Source organism: Xiphophorus couchianus, chromosome 16 (genome assembly GCF_001444195.1).
Source record: "Xiphophorus couchianus chromosome 16, X_couchianus-1.0, whole genome shotgun sequence".
NCBI lineage: Eukaryota > Metazoa > Chordata > Actinopteri > Cyprinodontiformes > Poeciliidae > Xiphophorus > Xiphophorus couchianus.
This window is the reverse complement of record NC_040243.1, coordinates 3,970,122-3,986,365: the sequence shown is the minus strand read 5'-3', so window position 1 is coordinate 3,986,365 and position 16,244 is coordinate 3,970,122. Positions and strand designations below refer to the sequence as shown.

The 16,244-nt window shown below is 40.5% G+C and overlaps 1 protein-coding gene across 1 annotated transcript; it reads left to right on the top strand.

Annotated features, from left to right (window-relative positions):
• Positions 1 to 1,919: 1,919 nt before the first annotated feature.
• Positions 1,920 to 16,039, top strand: kmt5c (lysine methyltransferase 5C). Its single transcript, XM_028042290.1, has 9 exons — positions 1,920 to 2,242; positions 2,608 to 2,740; positions 4,047 to 4,212; positions 6,042 to 6,151; positions 6,238 to 6,401; positions 7,994 to 8,013; positions 8,152 to 8,288; positions 8,368 to 8,540; positions 9,152 to 16,039. The coding sequence occupies exons 2-9, from the start codon at positions 2,628 to 2,630 to the stop codon at positions 13,759 to 13,761; spliced, it is 5,493 nt and encodes a 1,830-aa protein (XP_027898091.1). The 5' UTR covers positions 1,920 to 2,242; positions 2,608 to 2,627; the 3' UTR covers positions 13,762 to 16,039.
• The last annotated feature ends 205 nt before the right edge of the window (positions 16,040 to 16,244 follow it).

Below are 16,244 nucleotides of genomic sequence, written 5' to 3'. Positions count from 1 at the left end.
CCTGGTTTTGTTATTTTTTGTTACTTGTATAAATTGTTTAAATTTTGGTTCTTAAAATACCCAAATTTCTACTTAACTTTATATTTTGGTCCATCTGATGATGTAATTTTCAAATATTAAATGACTGATAATCTGATCAGTTACTTTCTACTTCAGTAGACTTCTTACAAAATACTTTTTTACTCTAACTTGAGTAAATTTTTTGGATGGCTACTTTTTACTTTTACTTGAGTAAAAATATGTTGAAGTAACACTTCTCTTACTTAAGTATAATTTTTGATATTCTGCCCTCCAGTCCAAAGGAACGTACAACAGGGTAGATTAATTTTCAAAATGTTTTGGTGTATTTAATATTTACAAGAAGAAACAATAAATACCAGCATGTATGTCAACATTTAACACAGATGCTAGGAGGAAGGAGCTCCTGTGATGCTCTTTTGTGCACCTAGGATGCGGAAAATTAATGCGACATTGAATGGAAATAATCTGGTGAGGCTAAAGCCGTTCATGTTTATAAAGAAACAAATATCCCAGGATGTGAGTTCATTAACTTATTTATTCTGGGAATACTGCTTGGCTTCGTGAGACACTTTCTCTTTTTAAAAAAAGAAACTATTCTGAACAGAAACTACGCTCAGCTGCCAACACAAACTTTCTCCTGAGAATCATCAATCATTCGGTTTGCAAAAACATCACTGATAGATTTTCCCTGCAGACACAGCAGCTTTCTGTTCACGGAGGCTCAAATAGTTGAAATATGTCAGGATTCGCAGAGCCGCCACTTTGGATTGTTTTCCAGTTCAAACTTGTCCACAGTAATGAAGACTGATTTCCTAGCAAACATCCAGATTACAGCAAGTTAAAATGCGACTCTGCTGATGGTTAAATCAGCAAAATTACCCAGTATTTATTAGCTTATTGTCAATGTAGGTTTTAAATATGTGATCTGACTGTGATCCGTTTCCCTGTTTGTGATTATTTCAGTCATGTGATGTGTGTCAGTCATGGCCGAGGCAGTTGGATCTGCCGGCTCATTTTGAATGAACAGTCAAAGCTGATATGCACTGGTTTTAATTTTGTGTCATGAGTAAGTAAATTTTTTAATACATAAAGAAAGAAGTAACATTATTGTCTAAACTATAAGCTGATTAAGACTATTTAGGATTAGTTCTATTTACGTTCAATAGCTGAATATCATAGCAACCTAATTATTAGACCATATTTTTTTCTCCCATTTAAAAGCTGACCAGTTCAGCATTAATCCACTAATGCTTTATAGCTGCTATGGTTTAAAAACTAAGGAAAAGTCAGGAAAAAAGAAATCTAAAACTTTGTGAGCCACAAATACTTAAGGCGTAAATTAATTAATTTAATCAATGTTCTCCACAAGGTTGGCTGATGTTATTAATGTATTTGAATGTAAACACTGTGAAAACATAACATAAACTATAAGGAGCTGGATTTTAATGACTAAAATACCAACTATGTGTCTTATATTTTAAGATTAACTTAAAAAAAACAACCAGTTTAGCAAACTACTCAATAAAATATAGTTTTTCTCCGGTTTCTACAGTAGAAATTATTTTTTTAAATGATTAAAAAAAAAAAAAAACACCATTAAACTACCCTGCTTTCGTAAAAAAAAAAAAAAAAAATTAATTAAAGATCGTCTAGTGAAGAGACATTTAGGAGCCGACCGATTCAGTTCTTTTTAACAAATTAAGCCAAATAATTCGAATCTCAGTAAACATACTGAATTCCCATCACTACAGCTCACTGTACTATAAGAGGTTCTCACCGTTCTCACCACTGTCCAGCATGGGCGGCAACGCCCACTAACCAGCTGGCCAATCAGAGAGCTTGGAACGCTTTCCTTGCGTAATTGAAGTTGGCTTCAGCCAATAGGTAAGTCCGTGGGCGTGGTCATGAATAGTTTGGTTGTGATGGAGGTTTCTCATCAACTTTTAGGCGATCTTTGCAAAGCTAATTTACGACACATTTAAAACATTTTCGTCCCGTTTTACTGGAATGTCGTGCGTTTGTACTTTTCGGGATTCACACCGGGATTTGTTTCGTTATCGCTATCCAACCAGCCAGGACACGGAGTGACGAGCAGACTCCATTTTCGTTTGCAGCTGATCGGCGGAGAGCTAGCTACTTTATGTTGCTAGGCTAACTTTCGCTTCCAGGCGTTAACTTGTCTACCTGGCGGTACTTTCGTCGGCTACAAAACGACTCCCAGGTGGGTTATAATTCCTGCATCTTCTAATAAGGAGGCTGTTTTAAATATTAGACCGCAGGGTGTATATTTTATCAGCTAAATGATGCAGTAATGTTCCGTTAGCTGCAGGCCGCTAAACGTACAGCCTCCTCCCTCCTCTGATCAGAACACAGCGGGCTAATACCCTACAGAACCTCATTGGACCTTGTTTTTATTGCACTATTGAACATGCAAATTAAAGATGAACAACATGCTGCATGAAGAGATTGTGTTCTGCTGATCTGAGCACCTAAACCAAGCTATTCCGCTTGTTCTCTGCAGACTGGTTGTGCAGAAATGCTTCAGATCCCTGTAACGTATCGTTGTTTTGACCCCTGTGATTGCAGCATGCTGATGGTGGGAGGCAATGGACGGCTACACTAGAATGAGTGTGAAGGAGTTGTGTGAGACCGATGACCTGGCCACCAGTTTGGTGCTGGACCCTCTTCTGGGCTTCAGCACCCATAAAATGAACATAAGGTAATCCAAAACACTGTCAACTAGCGTGTTAGCAGCATGTGTGAAAGAGCTTCCCCTCATATAAAAACATAGGAAAACTGAAATTACTTCAAATGACTCCAAAATCATGTAAAACTTAAGATTTCTACAACAGTGTTTCTCAGTTTTTACAGTAATCAGTGAAAAGTCGTTGCTTCTGATCATATCTCTTATCATTTGAGGCATTTTCTTATCATGACAAGAATATATGGAGGTTCGAAAGCTAAAAAATATGTTACTTTTACTATTCCCTATCAATAAATTTGAATATATTGTTAACTGTATGCAGGTTAGTGACAAAAATCTAATGTTTTGTGCAGCTGGTGTCATGAAGAGCATTATTATTTGTCACATACAACAACCTGGAAAAGAAGCAAAAAAGAAATGAATAGCTTTTTATTATTATTAAAACAATACCAGTTTCAAATTTCATAGTTAACATTAAACGTCAGCATTGTTGAATGTCCTACCTTTTAACTGTATGTAGAATAAACTCTTATTTAATCTTTTGTAATGGTTTGCTAAGCCAAAAATGTTACTGCACAGTTTATTATTTTTACAGATACAGATTTGAATGTTGTTCTTGCAGACAAAAACACCTACTTGCTCCAGATCTGATTTTATTACTTTCCCTCAATTTCTTTTCTAAAAATAAAGTTACAAATGACAGAAAATATTCTGAAAAAGTGAATTTTATTCAGTCATTCTTTAACAGTTGTGTAGCAGAACATTAGGGCCAAGATACAATAATTTTTGCTTATTTTTGAGAATAACGTTGTAAAAAAAAAATATTTTTTTTCTTAAAAGATGCAATTTTACCAGAAGAGTAGCTTAAAATGACAGAAAAAAGTTGTTTTAATAAGGAAAAAGTTCCTGGAGTGAATTAAAAAGTGAAGTTGATGCTTTCGCCTCAGTTCAGTTAGACACATTTCTGCTACTACTAATAATTTGCTGCTGATTTGTTAAAAGATTAAGTATTTAGTGTTTTCTGTAAAAATGTTCACACGACACAACATTCCTCATTTAAATTGTTTCGTGTTTTTACTATTTTATTGTCTTAACTTCCCGACTTTATTCTTGTATTATTTTGCTCTCTGTTGTCGTACGACTTGTGATTTTAATTGTTGGAATTTTACTTGTGGTTTTTTTGCACCGTTAGCATTTAGTCACAAACATTTCCCACTGATTTTTAGTAAACATTGAAGATTCTGCATCTCCCAAAATATCAAAATAGTTCCCTCTGTTTCTCTGCGTTTGTGTTTTTAATCTGTCGTTATTTCCGTTCCAGTCCGGCACCAGAGATCAGACGCTGGGGTGTCCTCAAGGAGACTCTGCTGCGGTTTCAGCGAACGCACGACTTCAACACCACGTTTGAGGCGCTGACTGTTGGCGAACTCGCTGGCGACTACTTCAACGCTCTGGGGAGCCACCGGCAGGAGCTGCTGAGACAACATGTAGGCATCTAAACGGGGGCCACATTCTCTTTCTCTTATTATCTAGAAGAAAATATTTGTTAAAATCTGCTGTTTTATGTTTCTTTAAATTTAAATGATTAAGTTTATATTAGTTTTGCATCATCAATTTGCTTTTTTTTGTGCAAAATCCAAAGACAAAAGCTATTTTTAAAAGAAAGTGTAAATTTTTGATGTTTTCAAAGTATAGATTATGAGTTTACGAAACTAATGTTTCTTATATGCCAAACATAAATCACAAATTGTGCTTTGAAGAATCTATATTTAGTGCAGGAGGCATCCTGGATGATTTCTGGAAATGTGTAAACAACAAATGAAATCAATTATGAAGTCTATGTAAACAACATTGTCCTTCAAAAAAGAGCCAGTTGAGGCAAAAGAACCAAACTGAAGCGTAGAGTCATCCGGTTTTTTGTAGAAAGAGAGAGGAAAGAGAAAAATAATGAATAATGCAAATTGAAATTATTGTGTTTGTTCCAATTTGTCATGAATTTAATTCATTTATTGCGACAGGCCAACTCAAATTACCAGAATATTTTAAAATTTACTGGAAAACAACTAATTTGGGGTCTTTATAAATGTGGAAATCTGATGTTAGATGTGTGGAACAGTTTGTGACTGTAGCAGCTGTTAAAGAGTCTTCACACATATATTCATGTTTTACACTCAGCCTTACAGATGTGATAGTTTTCACACCTAGAAAAGTAAAAATGGGTCTAGACTCAGTTCGTTTTGCATGTCCATGTGGTGCTTCGTTCACACTGCCGGCGCTACAGAGACACGTTGAGATCAAGTTTTGGTTTATTTCTGTTGTTACTACAAAGAGAAGCTGATGGAGTTGAAGCTAATTGGAAAAGGAAGGAAATAGAAAATGGCAACATGTGTCTAAACCTGCAGGTCAGGATGAACCAGCATGTTTGCAGGCTGATTCATGCATAAGAACTTAATCATTCATCTTTATAAATGTTTAGTCATTGTAACGTCATCGCAGAGCGGGGCGATGTGGCTTAAAAATAAACTCAAATCTTTTCATACCTCTTTGAAGTCTGATTTGTCAAGAACTGCAGCCAAATTATGTAATTTGAGAACACCAGATAATATTTTTAAGCTAAATTTGACTTCAATTGGTACAAAATATCAAAGGACTACATCTTGGAATTGTAGGAAAGGGGACATATTATGCAAAATTACAATTTTTCATGTTTTTGTACTCCCACTTGGATATGAACTGCTTCTAGAAACAACACAAGTGCTTCAAAAAAAAAAAAACATCCAGCCAGTTTTAGCAGTAAATTAATGTTTTTTGGAGTCTGGAGAATGAGCCGTTTCAAAAACATCAAGATTAAGTCACATTCTTTGGGCAATGACCGTTACCTAGCAACCTCAATGGAATTCTGCCTGTTGCCTAGCAACCCAAGCTGAGCTCCAACAGGTTTGGGCAGCTGGTTTTACTGATGTATAATGGCTGCTGGAAAGTACAAGTGTTTTGTTGTTGACTTAACATTCAGAAGTCACTTACTGCATTCTTGTTGGCTGTGCAGGAGGTTCCACTTCTGCTTTTCAAAGATGTACGGTTGTGTAATTGTGTGCCATTTTAAAATGTGAGTGTAAACAGCAGCTTATTTAGATTTAAAGTGACAAGAGGCCCTAAAACATCTCATTCTGAAACCGAACAGACTAAATCCATTATCTAAGGATGATTTTGTCTAAAGAAATCTGTCATACATGTTTTGTTTAGTCCATAGAGCTACCCTGACCTGTTCAAGGAAGCATAATAGGTCACCGTTATGTGTTGTTGGATGTGGCTGCAGGTGTATCGCTACCTCAGTGCCTTCCTGCTGGACAGTGGGATCAAGATAGAGTCGTGTGATAGATATTCGTCGGAGACCAACGGAGCGAAGATAACGACTACCAGGCATTGGTAATCCCTCCCTCCCTCTTCTTCCAGCTGTCGGTTCCAGTTCTGCCTTGAGCTCTCACAGCTGCGTCTGTTCGTCTGTCCTGCAGGTTCGTTGGAGAGCGCGTGGAGGTCCTACTGGGCTGCATAGCGGAGCTAAACCCCGCGGACAGCGTCGTGCTGAGGGCAGGGGTCAACGACTTCAGCGTCATGTACTCCACACGTAAACGCTGCGCTCAGCTGTGGCTCGGGCCCGCAGCGTTCATCAACCATGGTGAGCGTCTTTTCTCTGCTTTTATCATATTACAGGCTAAGAATTAGTGCAATTAACTGGATTAATCGTGATTAATCGATTGCTGATATAATCAACTAATTAAGTAATGGATTAATTGTTAAATGAAGACTCATAATGGCAATTTGCTGAAAGAAGACACTCAGAGCAGTAAATAAAACAAAAACATAAACATTGCATTTAAGAGTAAATCTATTTTTAGTAGTATTTTTTATCTTCTATAAGATAAAAAATACTTCTTTTTATCTTTTCATCTTCTGCTACTTTTGTTTACTAAATAATTGCTGTTGTACTTTTTATGTTTTTCTTATTTAAAAAAGAAATTGAATTGTTTGCATCTTTAAATGTATTTCTGATATTAAATGAAAATCTGCAAAATGTGTAATTTTTTCACCCTATTAATTGTCAGAATAATCGATTTATCGTTTAGACTCAGCATGACTGTAAGGGTTGTGAGTTGGATTGATTTAGGCAAAGAAATGTTTGCTTTTTTTATTTTAAATGCAAAATTTATATATATATATATATATATATATATATATATGAAACATTTTCACTTAATTACTTGTCTGCGTGTGTTCTTTCAGTAATTTCCCTTTTTTGAGTTTTTATTCTCCATTCAACAGTTAATTGATTATTAAATGTATTGTGAATAATTTATCATTACAGAAGATAAATGTTAATGAAGATTTTAAGGTCATAAAATGGAATATTTCACCTCTAAAATGTTTCCTGAAGTGTTTGTTTTTATTGCTATTTTAATCCTGTTGCAAAAATAATCTTATTTTAAAAAGTTGCACCTTTAACTTTGGTTTTAAAACTGCATTACCTGAATAAGACTGATGGGGGCGCTCCTTTAGTTTCCACTGGAGATAAGGAATAAGGCAGTAAAATTTAATTTTGATATTTTGTGGGATTTATTTTGATTAAGGTTTGATATTTTGTTGTTCATAGATTGAATTAATATTTAGGGACAAATGATTCAAATAGCAAAACAAAACGGTAAATTTATTATCAGTTTATGGGTTTTTATTAATGAGTTCATTGTTATTGTTAAGATGATATTTTTCCCCACTATCACTATAAATAATACAATTCTTATCCAGGCTATTTTTCACAGCTAGAAAGATTAATTAATTATTGAAATGATCATGAACTAAATCAATTAATCGTTTGTATACGGACTTAAAAAATGGTGAAAAGATGAACAGAATTAAAGCCGTAATTAAGCCAAAACTACAAAATATAGATAAGTTTTGCATTTAGGATGGAACAACATTCTTTGTCTGTGAAAATGTTTTATGCAAAACTTTAGCTTCAGCTGGTTAGCATGCATGTAAGGAATGCTGTTATTTCATTTTAGGCAGTAAAATGTTAGTTTTTCTTAAAAAATAAAGAATTAATAAAATAAAAGGCTCACGTGGTTAAATGAAAATCGTTGGAATGCGGTGATTTCTTTATCAAATTAATCGATTACTAAAATGATCGTTTTTTGCAGCCCTAATTTCCATTGATATGGTGATTCAATTATTAACTGAAATCTTTTTCTTTTCCATTTGTCTCCTGGATTGAAGACTGCAAACCGAACTGCAAGGTAAAACATCGCTGACCTGCGTTTTTATTACAGAAATTATCTCTTATTTTATGTTTTCTGACACATCTGTTGTTGATGGACCCACCTTTTGTCTAATCTGTTGTTTTTTTTCTCTCCTCTCTTTTTGCACCTGTCAAGTTTCTCCCTGGTGAGAAGAACATCGCCTGCGTGGAAGTGATCCGACCCATCTCGCCTGGGGAGGAAATCACCTGTTACTATGGCGCCAGCTTCTTCGGCGAAGGCAACGAAATGTGCGAATGCTGCACCTGCGAGAGGTGTGTCCGCCGCTCCGGCCGGCTTTGTCTCGGTGGCGGCTCGGGTGTCGCTCACGGCGCGTGTGTTTGATCCGATCAGGAACGGAGAAGGCCACTTCAGGCACAGAGGGAAGCAGCCGGACAGCGAGGAGGCGAAGGAGGCCGTGGGCCAGAAGTACCGGCTCAGGGAGCGATACCTGCGACACCACAGGGAGAGAGGACACCTGACCGCCAGGCCCAGCGCCCCGGGGATCCACGCCGGGATCTTCACAGGTGAACAGAAATACAGCGAAAAAATCGAATCCAGAGATTTTACCTCAAAGGAATGAAATAAAATCCACCCAGAGTTTACATCTTTAATTCATATTTCATTGAATCTGAAATGTTTACAATAATTATTGCATCATCTGTCCTTTTTCATTCGTCTATCCTTTCTTTATGTATTATCCTTTCTTTTTGGATCCTTCCTTCCTCCTTTTGTTTCTTTCTTCATTCCTTCCTTCCCCCTTCCCCTTTTTCCTTCCTTTGTTTCTTCTTTTCTTTATCATCCTTCTTTGCTTCCGTTCTTCCTTCTATCTTTCCTTCTGTCGCTTCTTCTTTCCTTCATTTTTTTTCTTCCTTTCTTTCTTTTTTGTTTTGTTGTTTCTTTCTTTCTTCCTTTATCTTTTTTCTTTCCCTCTTTCTTTCTGTGTTTCTTTCTTCTGACATTTATTTTGGAGGTTGTTTATTAAATAAATTGCACTCTAGAAAACTGGTTTAAAATTAACGATTAAAGCCAAAACTTAACATTAATCAAAACTTTTGTCCAGAGCTGTTTTTGTTTTGTTTTTCTTTGTCCTCCTGAATGTAATCCAGCTGCTCGTTTTGTCTCCTTTCATTGCCAGCGATCCCCTCCAGGAACTCCTTCACCCAGCAGATGAGGAGAAACGCTCTGAAGAACAAGAAGCTGAACTACACCAAGAGGTGGAGGCGTGAGAAGCAGAGGCGGTCGGGGAATTACCTGCTGAAACGCTGCCGGACCGTTCCGCTGCCGTCCCAGGTCACTCTGAGGGACCTGCGCATCAGAGTGCGGCGCCACTCAGTGGATTTCCTGCTGCACTGCAAGGATCCCAAAAGCAAAGAGAGGGCCTTGCTGCAGGAACTAGAGGAGGTGAAGCCAAGAAAAGCGACTGTTGAGGAAAACCCGAAATCTTTGACTTTGAATTCCTCCGTGCCAGCCAATCTGAGAAGCAGATCCGCCGTGAATAGCGTGGCTTTGAACATGAAGATCTGCTCAAGAACCAAAAGCGTGGTTCATAAAACGCAGGAGACAAAGACGGAGTCCAGTAGCGCAAACACGGCTAACACTACTACAGTTTGTCCGCCTGTTGAAAAGGACAAAACCTGCAGCGCAACAAAGCAGGAGAACACGAAAAAAGCAATCACTGAAAGTCAAAGCAGCAAAGTTGAATCCAGGATCGCCGCTCCGACTCTGACCGTGTTGGAGAAGGCTGCTGACAATCCAGCAATCACCCTGAAGCAATACGTTACCGTCGACCTTACCAGGTTATCAATCCCGCAACCCGCCGAGGCTGGAAAAACACAAGAAGAGGAGAAAAGTGGTGTTTTAGGGAGAGGAAGGAGCCAGCTGCCCCCCAAACCTGGGAACCTGCCAAGAAAACAGGTTTTCAGGTCAGACGTCTGCACTGCTACGAGCAAACGAGGAGGGAAGGAAACGCTCCTCAAGGCCACAGATGGAACAGATGCTCACAAAGAAGTCGCCGGGAATCCATCTGGCTGCGAGAAGAAGGGGGTTGACAGAGTTGTGGAAATAAAAACGGTGCAAACGGAGCTCAAGGAGGAGAAGAGAGATCCTAAGTTAACTGAAGCTGAAAAAGTGGGGAAGTCGAAAGAAGGGAGTAATATCCAGAGTGTTAAAAATGCAGAGAAAGTGGAAGTTAAAGTGTCAGGACAGACGAAGAGATGCTTGAATGAGTGTCCTGAAGATGTGGTGATAAAACAGGCAAAGGTTTTGCTGTCGGACATTTTAAGGAAAGATAAATCTTTTTTAGATCAGAGGCTGCAGGGAGACATAAACAGAGGAAGTTGCAATCGTTCAGTTAAGGGGCGGTTTATGAAAAAACGAAGTGTGCGAAAAACTAAATTAGATGAATCACAAAATGGGACGGGAACCCCAAACGATGAGCGATTGGTTTCTGTTTGCACGGACTTGGGTGTGAAAAGTACACAGGTCCAGTCCGAACCGAAGTGCAGTGAACTGCTGGCCTCCTCCTCCATCAACTCACTACCTCACAGGTCGGCCGTTTCTACGAAGGCTCAGCCGCGCCCGGACGCCAACCCGCAGTCCAACATACCTCTGAAGAAACGCACATTTCGGAGCTCCGTGGAGATCGACTCGCAGCGAGGTCCGACTTCCGCCTCCGATCGTGTTCAGAAAAACACGGCTGTGGTGACGTCGCCTCCAGCCCCACAACAGAACACGTCCGCTACGTCTGGAGAAGCCAAGAAAGATAATAAATCAGCTCCAAGGCGGATCCAAAAACAACCGGTAGTTACCAGAGTGCTTCGCTCCAGACCTAACGGATCTCCACGAGGCCACCTGCTGAGGAAAGTCCGGCAATGCAAACAAGAAAATCAGGAGGAGGATATTTGTGAAGATCCTGTCACACGTAGATCCCAAAAAAACTCCCAGAATAACCTGGAAATATCGTCCCCTGAAGAAAACAGCTCAGAGGAAACAAAAGCCGGCTTTGATTTCAAGATCCGCCTCAAGCGGAGAAGAGGGAGAGTGTGGGATGTTCAGGGCGACAGCTTGGCGCTGAAAACGGAAAAGCACGACGACTCGATGGCGTGTGATCCTTTCAAAGCAATCATGGATTCTGTGTCCATCTTAAACCGAGAGATGGAGGCTCACGTTCAAGCGAGTCAGAAGTCAAAGAGCCGACTGCATCGATTGAGACGAAGAAACGACAAAAACAACAAAAAACAAGTTACTGACGTCCAGATGGATGGAGTTAGTGAAACTAAAGTCGGACTTCGCGAATCTGTTGACGAAAAAAGTGACATTACAGCAAAGTTGGAAAGCCGGCCCCTGTTGAACCTGAACGGAACCAGTGAGATGCTTCCAGAAACTAAAGTGGAGGATTGTCTTTTAAAAAGCTGCTGCCTGTTTGAGAGCGCGTCCCAACAAAAGCTGGGGCCAGAACTGGGCTCAAACGGCCTTCAATTACCAGTTCTGAAACTGAGGAGGAAGGTGGAAGATATCTGGGAGGTGGACAGCAAAAAGGGGCTTGTACTGCCCGACCTAAGAGCTGAGGTTAACGTCAAGACAGAGGTCAAGAGTCACGCCTTAGGGAGGCAGAAGAAAGAGGAGACTTGTCTGAGACTCAACAGCAATCTGATGTCTCTAAAAACAGAACCGCCCCCTTTTTCCCTCTCTCTTTCGCCGTTGTCGCTGTCATCACCTCTTAACGAGGGAAAAACTGAAGCTGCACACTCAGCCGGAGAGCGAATCATAGAAAGGTTGGAGACGTACATGGGGGGAAGGAAACAGAGGCTCAAAGTTGACAAACAGCGCAAGAGTGTGCCCATGGAGACGCCCACCCCTTGTCTGAGTCACACACTCCAGCAGATTGACAACAGCCTCTCCAGACTCTCCGAAGGCCTGTGTTCTTCTCAGACCCTGGAGAAGCCCACGGCAGCTGGTGCCAGCGCCTCCGGTTCTGTGATCCAGACCCTGTCCCAGTCCCCCCCGTTTGTGGCCGCTGACAATATGCTGTCCGCCGAGCCCAGCTTCACCAACTGCTGCGAAGACATCCTGGACTTCCAGTGCCTCGGCTTTGATGGATACGACCAGCCGCAAAACATTCTCCCATCCTCCCCGTCAGATCTGTGCTCCCTGGACCCACCTACCGACCCATTTAGCAGTCCTCTTTCCCACAGCCCGACCGACACTTGGTCCACCGAAACACCCTACCTGGGCCCGCCAAGTCCGGGGAATAACTTCACCAGTGAGGATCTGCAGTTTTTCCCGGGCTTGGTTGCTTCCAAAAGTGACTCCGGGAGTGTTCAGAACTGTGAAGCCAAGGGCATCTCCAAAGACGGACCCAACTCTGGATTTGGGTTTTCAGCTTCGGTAAATTCAGACGTTGTGAGCAAGGAACGTATTATGAGCAAAACTCTGGGAGCGAGGCTCTCCAAAGATGACCCCAAAACTCAACCATCTTTGTCCGTCGCCAGCAAGCCTCGTATTTTCACCGGAAATCCCGTCGTTTTAAGCCAGCCTTCCATCAACTTCAAGGCCACCACCAGCCAATCAAAAACACAGCTCAACCTCAAAACCCAAGGCCCGTTCCATCGCATGACCATTCCAAGTAAATCCCAGTCATTCCCAAGTAACCAGCCAACTGTGGTCAGAGGAACGCCGGCTCAAGTGTCCAACAGATTCCTTTCCCCTTCAGTCCTCTCAACAAAGAATCCCAACTCTCCTGAAAATCCATTCAGCTACCAGGAGAAGCCATCTACGGTAATCCACAGGGTTCTGAAGTACCAGGGGGGTAGCCAGACGCAGAACCTGTACAGCGCGCCGTGCGAGGACACTGTAGCTGCTAGTGGCGGCGCCCGGATCTCTGCCAAACAGAGTCAGAAATTTGTTCCTAATGTGTCTCAAAAAACCAACATATCTTTCCAGGGGTTTGGAAAGGATGTCGGCCATTTCAGTTCCTCCAGCAACCTCGCCAGCTCCAACCTTCATTTCAGCAGACCCAGTTCCTCGGTTTCACAGTCTTTCAGTAAAAACAAGATGGCATCAGACAAACAGGAAGCGGCTGAAACTAACATGGGATACAAAAACTTTTCCGAGATGCCGAGGCCCTTCTTCTTTCCTAGCAAAGCATCTGACTGCTACTCATCCCAGCAAGACAAGAAGCTGGATAAAACCGACAGACACCAGCCATGTTACACACAGCAGGATGCTTATGACTTTAGCTATTCCTCTCTCTCGCCCATTTCCCAGCACAGCAGCCCTCAACTAGTCCACAGCACTCCTCCAAGTACACCAGCACCCAAAACCCAGTCCACCGCCTCCTTCCCTTACGGCTACCAAGGTCCCCCCTATGTGCTGAACTTCAGCGGCGACCACTCACTCACTCTGGGCCTGAGGGACGGTTCTGATGGCTACCCGGGCCTTTCTGCTACAAACTACACCTACCACTGCCTGATGGAGCCCTCGGGCACTCAAGGACGGCTAGTCCTTGAACCTTGCGGACCCCAACTGTCCAACCCGTCCTCGTTGTGCGGGTTCGCTGGCCTCAGAAGTCAGGACGAACACTGCCGGAAGGACATGCAACAGCAGTGCCAGCCAGGGGAAAACCAAGGTGCTTCACACTACGGTGGGGTTCCTATGTCGCACCCAATGGGCACCACAAAACCCAAACGGGTGCGGCTGGTGGTGACGGACGGTACGGTGGACTTAGATTTGCAGTACTCGGACTGAGAGTGACTGGTTCTCTTGAAACCTTTTAGATGTTGTTTGTTTTTCTAAACGTTTCTGTTCATAATCTGCTTTTCTAATGAATTATCTTGATGTAGAAATTCAGGGTTTGAAATGGCAGAAATATCCACTACAGTTTGTTCAGAATACCAAATTTTAAAGCATTACCTTTGAACCTGCAGGTCAAGTGGAATTCTTTGCAAAAAATGATTCATATGTCTTAAAGTTTTTCACATTTCTTCACTTTAAAACCACAAAACTCTTAGTATTTATTTTCTTAAAAAAAGACTGACTCAGTTGGATTTAAGTCTGTACTTTGATTAGGCCATTCAAATACATGAATTGACTGAACTTCAGTACAGTGGGTGTTGTTCGTTTCAGTTTGTCTGCATAGTTGAAGGACGTAGTATTAGACGGAGAACTTGACAGAAAGATTAACTAAAGTAGTAAAATGGTACTTCTTTCACCAACTTACAATCCAATATGGCCGCCTTACTTTTAAAATTTTGTAATAATCAGCAAATATATAAACACTTGAACTGGGGGCAAAATGTAGCTGAGTAAATTAATAATTAGCTGAGCTACATTGTCTGTTAAGAGCTGGTTTTGCTAATAACAGTTAGCAAATCTCTTTGTTGTAGTTTAGCCTTACAGCTTCCATCCAAACCTTGGATCTGGAGTGGAAGTATTATCCACAGCTACCAGCACTTGCTCCTGGTTCACTGTACCACGTCAGGGCAGCTGAAGTACCATGAGTTGTACGTGTACCACAGTTTGAGAACCATATATCTAAGTCATGAGTTCACATCTTCTGCAGCTTGACTCCGCTCCACCCCCAGAGTTTGGCTCCATCCATCTTTCTGTTAACTCGGGGAAAGATTCTGTGTCCCTGCTGACGGGGTTAAAAGGCATCCCCACAGCATGATGATGCCACCACCATGTTTTAAAGTGTTTTCTTGTGTGTTGGCCAAAATGTTTCACTGATCTTCCCACTTTTTTTGCATCTTTCACAAACCAGATTTGTAGAGTGCTCCATTAAGCGTTGTCCTGCTGTCCAGCTTTACTTTGACTAGGCTGTACTAATGCATAAATGTGCTTTAATTGTGGTTTTTGTCATATGTTTAGCCTCACCTCTACCCCACAGCTTTTTCAGTCTATTAAGTTTGTAGAAATGTATCCCCACAGCATGATGCTGCCACCACCATGTTTCTTGGTGTTAGTGTTAGTTTTCTGCCATTAAGTCTAAATTATTTCATGTAGAACGTCAAATATTACAGAAACATGCATCAGTATTATATCAAGTTTGAAGTTTGTGGTTGTAAAATGACAAAATGTGAGAAACTCAAAGGGATTTGAAGACTTTTTGCGAGGCACTGCACACATTGAAGCCCTTCTTACCGTACTGTAACATAGATGTATGAATTTTTCTATCCCATAAATGGTAGTAGAGCCAGAATCCACCTGAACTGTTTGCTGGTGGAGCTTAAAGAGGCGGTTTGGTGCCTCGCTCTTTGATATTCTCGTGATGTTTTCAAGCACCCGTAGAATTATTATTTTTTTTTATTTTATTTTTTAATACCCACGTTAAGTTCTCATCTCACTTCTGCGTGTAAACTCCTGAGTTGTGTGCATGTGTCGGATGCGGCTGGAGGTGTGTTTGCATGATCGGTGCAGTGAAAGACTTCCTGTACGAATCCATTTCCGTTTTCCTCCATGTTGTTGCATCAGCAGTGTGACAATCCTCTCATCTACATTGGTAATTTCTAATCCCTCAGAAGGATTCTTTTATAATGTTACCATGTTAATAGTGCTTGTGTATGAAGCTACTAATTTACAGATGTTTTTTATTTTATTTTATTTTATTTTGGTCGAGATTGAGAACATTTCGTGCTGGAAGTTGAATCGGTTTGACTTCGTGCGGTGGGAGCGTTCTCGTGGTTACCGTGACGATGTACTGTCTTGTTATGACAAAGAAAAAAAAAAGGCCAATTATTTATTTTAATATCCTCACTTCCGGAAAAGGTGCTTTCGGTGTAATTTATATTTCACGTTGATTGTTCAAACTATTAAATGTGTGGTTTTTAAAAAATATTATTATTATTGTTATTTAATGGGACATGATGATATTTACATGATGTATTTAATTTTAAAGACCAGTTTTTTTTAACTGTTGCAGATGAAACTAGCTTGTCTTTTTTCTAATTGGCTGTTAGTCCTACTGGAAGTCTGTTGTAGAAATGTACAAATGTAGCCTATAACATTAAAGATGATTCTTTTTTTATGTTTGCCTCTACCTTTTTCTTTTAAATATTTTTTTTAAATTAAATATTTAAAGTCGTGGTGGTAAAAGTGAGGCGTGGGGCCCATTGGTGGCACACGTGCTGATTTTCTCTGGCCAATACAAATTCAAAATATTGTTTTTTTTAATATAATATAGTAATCAGGATTTTTGTTAAATATTTATAATACAACGGAGCTTCACCCAT